Raw genomic sequence first — 7,611 nt, 5'->3', positions numbered from 1 at the left:
AGGTATTATTCTCATTTACATTAATATTTCTGTTATTTGCTTACCGTAATAAATCCATACCCCTTGGATCGTCCTGTTTCACTATCCATCATCAGCTGGATACTTTCAATTCTGGATTTGCTTCATTTTTGTTTTTGTTTAAATGTTAACTCCACACTTAACTATAGTTGTCTTAGGACTTATTATTGCTCAATGTCTGATAACTGTATGGCTTGTGACTAGAAAAGTTTTGATGGGAGGTTTCTTTGAAAAGCAAACTTGGGACCAGAGATACAGTAGGCAAAGCTCTTGCATTTTATGTAGTTTATCTAGTTTTATCCTTTTTTTAAAAAAAATTATTATTAGTGAAACAACATGAGGTACAGTTGCAGACTTACAGATTATTGTGTTTGGGTTTCAGTTATACAATGATCAAGTACCCATCCTTTCACCAGTGCCCATTCTCCACCATTAATGAACCCAGTAGCCCACCCACCCCTCATTCCCCCCACCCCCGTCCTGCCCAACCTCTATGGCAGGGCATTCCCTTTTGCTCTCTCTTTCCTTTCGGGTGTTGTGGTTTGCAATAGAGGTATTGAGTGACCATTGTGGTCAATCTATAGTCTACTTTCAGTGTGTGTCTTGTGCCTACAGGAGTGATCCTTGAGCACAGAGCTTGCAGTACGCTCTAAGTATTGCATGTTATGAACTGAAAACTTTATTTAATTTTGTGAGGCCATTTTCGATCATAATCATTGATGCTCTAGGGTTATTCCTGACTTTGCATTCAGGAATCACTCCTGGCAGCCCCATGCAAGGCAAATGCGCTACCTGCTATACCATCACTCAGGCCTAACCTGAAAGATTAAAATAATGAATCTCATACTTAATGATGTGATAATGCAATTGTACATTTTCATGGATTGCGGAGCGATAACACAGTGGGTTTGATTCCTCTGTCCCTCTTGGAGAGCCTAGAAAGCTATGAAGAGTATCTGGTCCACATGGCAGAGCCTGGCAACCTCCCCATGGTGTATTCCATATGCCAAAATCAGTAACAAAAAGTCTTCACAGTGGAGACGTTACTGGTGCCAGTTTGAGCGATTCGATGAACAATGGGAGGAGAGTGCTACAGTTCAGTGCTATATGAAAATAAAATATTTGGAGAAAAGTTATATTCAGATTAAACTATCAATAGATATATTAAATGATTTATATAAAATTTAAATTTTACTGTGTGGGGATATCCCAAATAAGCATTCCTATGATTGAGTTTGTCATAATTGAAATGCATTCCTCTTTAATTGTATTACATTTAATTGCATTTAATTATATTCAATTGTATTAAATAATGATCAATATAGTTTATGATGCTTGCATTTCTTTTTAAATGAATCTAGGGGTTTTAAGACATGATTTGCCTTTTCATATTTTACTATGGATTTGTGTTTGTATGGTTATATATGAGTGTAAAAGCATCAATTTAAATTAGGATAAAATTAAGTTTTAATCTAAGATAGAAAGTTTAAGTTGTATTTTAAAGAACAGTTTCTTAGCTAAGGTCCTTTAATTCACTTTGTATATTACACTATTTCTTAGTCTGTTCTGTTGGAAACATCTATAAAATCACATTTTTCCTTGATGACATTTTGATATCAGAAAGAAATTGGATTAAAGCAGTACACTTCTTGACTTGAAACGTTGAAACCATTCGACATTCGTTCTGAATAGAAAATGTAATTGTTACACAAGTCAAGATTAATGTTTCTTCTTTCCCTTCGGATTATTTTTATTGTATTTAAGTACATTTGGATAACTCTTATCACGTAAGAGAACTAAGATGTGGATATATTTTACTGATTCAAGATGAACCCCCTACTGTTTAACAGACACCAAGTTTAAGATCTGCATTGAAGCTTATACTAACTACCAAATCACAAATGTCATGTTTTGTAGACAACACAGCTGGAATTGAAGCAAGAAAAAATGGATACAGCCGCAGGCAACAAGAGTTGTATTTTCTCCCCGTTGTAATAGAAGACAGCAGTTACCCTGTCCAGAGCAGCACAAATACAATGACTATACGAGTTTGTAGATGTGACTCTGATGGTACCATCCTGTCTTGTAATGTGGAAGCAATTTTTCTACCTGTTGGACTTAGCACCGGTGCTCTGATTGCAATCCTACTGTGCATAGTTATACTCTTAGGTTGGTTTAAATAGAACCTTATTTTTCTTCTCTCTCCCTCTGTCTCTTAGTTTTCTCTTTCTCCGTCTTTGTTTCCAATCCCAACCTTCCTTCTTCCCTCCCTCCCTTTTCTACCTTTTACCATTACAAAGCTTTTCTTCCGTAAAGGCCATAGCTGGATGCAAGGGAAAATGTCTATTATCAAATTACATTAACTATTTGTGTCATATCCCATACATTTATACAATTGAGAATAATGAACATCATTCATTTCCAAAACTATGCTCAAACACTTGAGAATTTTCAAGTCATACCAGTTTGTGGTACTTGTCACAAAATTTTCTACAGCATATTTCACTGTCGTGGTGTTTATTCCATTCAATTTGAATCCTAGTAATCATTTCCAATATGAATTCATATTACCAATTTTGACCATAATTGATGAAGAATAGTTCTTATATGCCAAAGAAGGGAAGGAAAGAAAAATAAGGTCAAGAAACAAAAAAAGAAAGATAGCAATATGTTTTAAAAAAAATTTAGGGGCTGGAGCGATAGCACAGTGGGTAGGGTGTTTACCTTGCCCAGCATCCCATATGGTCCCCTGAGCACTGCCAGGATTTACTCCTGAGTGCAGAGCCAGGAGTAACCCCTGTGCATTGCCAGGTGTGACCCAAAAAGCAAAATAATCATAATAATAATTTCAAACTGTTAGCCAATTATATTCTTATTTCAATTGTCTTATATCTTTCCACACCAGTATTCTAACTATTCTTACTAGAGCAGAACAAACTAAAGTATCTGGCATCAGTCTAAAGGAAAAGGATAAGGTAAAATTATTCTACAAAATCTTTGTGAAAATTAATTTAATCCTAATTTAAGAGACTTCATCTTCCATCAGCTTTACTCAAATGACTCCATTTCACAGATTAATCTGTCGTCAGAATCTCAAAAGTAAAGTGATAGACATATTGCCCCAATGGGGACACATTAGAAATAATTGTATATTCATATTTGTTATTCAATCAAAATATAGTTGATTATGTTAAAAGTCAGCAAAATTGATCTTCCTAATTTTGTTAAGGGTATTATTAGAAATATTTCAATTTCTAAAATAGTGGTTTTTAATTTCTAGAAAATAATTAAGAAGTAAGGCATTATGTGATAATTTAAGAGAATATTGAACTTTCTCCAAGACAGAACTTCCTTTTGTCTTAGAGAATATCGTTCTTGCTATAATCACAATGCTGATATTAATTCACAGCATTAACTTTAATCTGTAGAATAAATTTTTATGCCCTTATTTACAGTAAAGTGTATCAGTGCTTTATTTGCATTGATGAGATAACCTTAAAGAGGTAGTGATGTTTCCACATCTGAAATTATGTCTTCAATAATTGTGTAAGTTCAAATTGTTTCCTTCAAGTCATCTCTTTGCTAAAGGGTCTTGGAGTCTCAGAGCATATCTTCATCAATTCAGTATGGTTTTAGATGTCCAGACACTTGAGTCCATTCTCTTTGGCCTACTTCCAACAAAGTAAGCAATTCTGTTCAGTGAACAGCATCACACAGAAAGTGTCCATTCTTTCATTCCCATAGAACTATAACCAAAGTTATATACCTTTCTATGACTCAGTTTACTTCTAGCTATTTAGCATTCTTCTTGAAAGATGGTGAAACTTGTGTTTGGCATCAGTGAAATGACATTTAACTACATTTAACTACACTTAACTACATTTAAGAGACGTATCACCTCTCAAGCTATTTTAGATGTAGGATTTCTCTTAAAACAGGATCAAAAGTGTCACTGTCAGGCACACGATGGAAGAAATAGAGGTTGTTAGTTGACACAATGGGCTAGCACAGCAGATAGGGCATTTGCCTTGCAGGTGGCTGACCCAGCCTACTCATGTTTTTCATTCCTCCACCCCTCACAGAGAGCCCTGCAAGCTACCAAGAGAATCTCACCCGCACAGCATAGCCTGGCAAGCTACTCTTGATGTATTCTATATGCCAAACACTGTAACAAGTGTCACAGTGGAGAACTTACTGGACCCACTCAAACAAATTGATGAATAACGTGAGGACAGTGACAGTTGACACAATACATAAAATGCTAATTTTCTGTAGCATAGCCTACCCCTCATTTATTTCTTTAAAAGTGCTTATCATATGAATAGTTGAAGTGTATTTCTTTAGAGTCACAAGAGTATTAGAATTGGGAAATCTGGGTATCCACAATATTTGCTACTGTAGGCTATAATATTCATATTTCAAGACAAAGGCTATAGTATTCAAGATTCACAATATAAATACAATACAGCTCTCTGGATACTTAGAATAAGCATTCTTTTTTTCCCCTTGAGCATACCCCTTTTTTTAAACCTGACTCTAAAATATTAGATATGATTCTCATTATGAGGTTGCAGTTGTTTCCTTTGTGAATGATTAGGTTCTTGTGAGTTACAGTTGCAAAAGGAAGTTCAGTCCAGTGCATTAAAGAATATCCAAATTTTTTAAAAATCCTTTCTGAAAATGCAATTGACATTAATAGGATTAGGCAAACCGAATCATCAGAACTCCCTCGTCAATTTCATGTTATGTCCAGAGGTAGACTGACCTATTCTCAAACTTGCACTTCTGTCTCATTCCAGCCATCGTGGTGCTGTACGTAGCCCTGCGAAGGCAAAAGAAGAAAGATACCCTGATGACGTCCAAGGAAGATATCAGAGACAACGTGATCCACTACGACGATGAAGGCGGTGGGGAAGAGGACACGCAGGCCTTTGACATCGGTGCTCTGAGAAATCCCAAAGTCATTGAAGATAACAAAATCCGCAGGGATATAAAACCAGACCCTCTCTGTTTACCTCGCCAGAGACCCCCCGTGGAAGACAACACAGACATAAGGGATTTCATTAATCAAAGGCTGCAGGATCATGATGTGGACCCCAGCGCACCTCCCTATGATTCCTTGGCCACCTACGCCTATGAGGGGAACGGGTCAATCGCAGAGTCCCTGAGCTCCATAGACTCCCTCACCACAGAGGCTGACCAGGACTATGACTATCTCACAGACTGGGGACCCCGTTTTCAAGTCTTGGCAGACCTGTTCGGAGAAGAAGAGAATTCTAACCCTGACAAGGTCACCTAGGGAAGGAGCAAATGCTTAGATGCAACAGGACAAACTTAAGAGGAAAAAGAAAACACACACACACACACACACACACACACACACACACACACACACACCCCACTCTCACACACAACACACGACTTTATAGTACAAGATACCTTTGATTTTCTGGTTTCTAGCAAGTTGCTATCTTCACCCTGTTGTCAGTTTGGGTTTATTCTGCCTATGGTATGTATGTGCTTGATTTTCCTTTTTTTTTTTTTTAAATTTTGGGAAAACACTGAGACAAGCTCAGGCCTATGAAATGCAATTTGCTAATGTGACAACCTGAAGGAAGAGAGCTATGTGGCATCACGGTGGAAGAGTGTTAGATTTTTCTTAATTCCACTAAAGTGCCTATTGAAACTCTTATCATTTCAGTTGTATCCAGTACACTCTGCTGTGATGGCACTGCAGAATTCAGAGAACGGGAAGACGTATAACCAAGACACAACCTTTACGCCAAGACGCAATAGCAACTTGCTAATGTGCTTACATCTAATTTTTTTCTTTGGAAGGAAAAAACAAAAAAAAAATACTTTCTGAACTCTGTCTCCTAAGACTTCATTTTTTTTCTTTCTTAAACTGTATATGAAACCATATTTGTTTCCTACCCTTTCAAGATATTCAAATAAATGTGACGTTATCAAATCCAACATGTAATCCCAATTTTCCAAACGATGTTTGATCTTAATATTACTTCATATTTTAAATGTTCATTAAAGATGTGACATTTTTTTTCCAAAAAATAAACTTTCTAAAATGCGATTTTAAAAATCCCTCTTTATAAAGAGGCCTCAGGGCTGAAATTTCACATTAAAATAAATGTTGGTTTTATTTTAATACCGGGCTGGTGTGGAAGGTTGGTTTTAAGAACTGAGCAGATTGTTTAAATCATAAGTCAAACATAACGTTTTAAATTATGTTTTTATTAAGGCTTTTAGATTAAAAAGAGACATTCTGTTAAACATGAGAAGATAAACTCCTTATATAACCTCTCATAATTCCTCACAGTATTATTTTTTGAGCATAAAATGTAATAACTATCAAATAATACATAATAAATTTAGAGCATTTCTCGGATATTTATTACACATTATTAAGCAAGTAAAATCAGGGATTTTAGAAAATTACAAATCTATGAGTATTTCCTAAAATGAGAAAAAAATACAAAGTCAGGCAATATGTTTATTTTGCTAACATAGATTTCAACCGTGAACATTATAATACTGGAGCTCAGACTGATGACTAGCACTGTTTTCTTCATTAATTCTAGTACAAATAATCTCATATAACTACTTTGTAGGGAATTTTAATTCTTAATTTTATGCTTATTTTTAAGAATTATTACATTTGATAATCATAAAATTGAAATAGACTCAAACATCACTCTCGATGGATTGCAAACTATCTAGAAATACACATAAAATAAATGGTATCTATAAAGCAATTTATTTTCTTATAACTACCCAAGTGACTACTGGAATTTTTAACAATATGCAAAAACAGGTGTTGCTTATAGGTTCATCAAGAAAACATATTCAATACCTAGCTTTATTTATAAAATATTTTGGGTATATTTATATTTGTAAGATTGTAGATATAATAATTCACACATTAGAAAAATGCATAAAATATGGTTAACTTGAAATTTGTATTTGGTTGTGTTCATTGTTAAATGCTTACTTTACAATTACATAAGCAATAATTGTTCTGTGGAAGTTGAACATTCAAATCTCCATAAACTGTACTTTTCACTTGATATTTCATAGCTCCATCTTCTTCAACTTTTCCTAATTCGGAATAATCATTGAAATATTTTCCCTCCCCTAACTGTTCCAGCTTTGCTATTGATCATCACTGATTACTATATTCCAATATAATGTGATACAATAATATGCCGTGGGAATTCTTTGTGTGTTTTTTATTAAATTAATGTTGTAGCTGCAGTGGGGAAATAATTGGGCAATTTGGGGGGTTACTCTTGAAATATTATTTGGTATAACATGATGCATGACTCCCTGAAGAAAACAAACATGTAAAAACTCTTTTAGTTGACCAAAATATTCTCATCAGAAATTACAGCCTTTTGCAAGTTGTAGATGAAAAAAAAAGTCTTATGAATAAATGAACAGTTCATTTTAGCCCATGACACTGAGATATTAGGGAAAATATAATATGGTCTATATTTTTCCAACTTAGCAATTTATTCATATGTTATGGCACATTTTTTATTTTGTTATATCACAATATTTCTTTAAGACTGCTATAAC

The 7,611-nt window shown here is 34.7% G+C and overlaps 1 protein-coding gene across 1 annotated transcript in view; it reads left to right on the top strand.

The window, feature by feature from the left end:
• CDH12 (cadherin 12) overlaps positions 1-7,310 on the top strand; it is a 436,383-nt gene extending 429,073 nt beyond the window's left edge. Inside the window, exons 11-13 of the mRNA XM_056108950.1 lie at positions 1,936-2,187; positions 4,818-5,308; positions 5,720-7,310. Of these exons, the coding sequence (XP_055964925.1) occupies positions 1,936-2,187; positions 4,818-5,308; positions 5,720-5,884 (908 nt within the window). The 3' untranslated portion in view covers positions 5,885-7,310. The remainder of the gene's footprint in view (positions 1-1,935; positions 2,188-4,817; positions 5,309-5,719) is intronic.
• The last annotated feature ends 301 nt before the right edge of the window (positions 7,311-7,611 follow it).

The sequence above is a fragment of the Sorex fumeus genome, unplaced genomic scaffold (genome assembly GCF_029834395.1).
Source record: "Sorex fumeus unplaced genomic scaffold, SorFum_2.1 ptg000240l, whole genome shotgun sequence".
NCBI lineage: Eukaryota > Metazoa > Chordata > Mammalia > Eulipotyphla > Soricidae > Sorex > Sorex fumeus.
The sequence above is the reverse complement of the archived record's forward strand: the minus strand, read 5'-3'. Positions and strand labels throughout refer to the sequence as shown.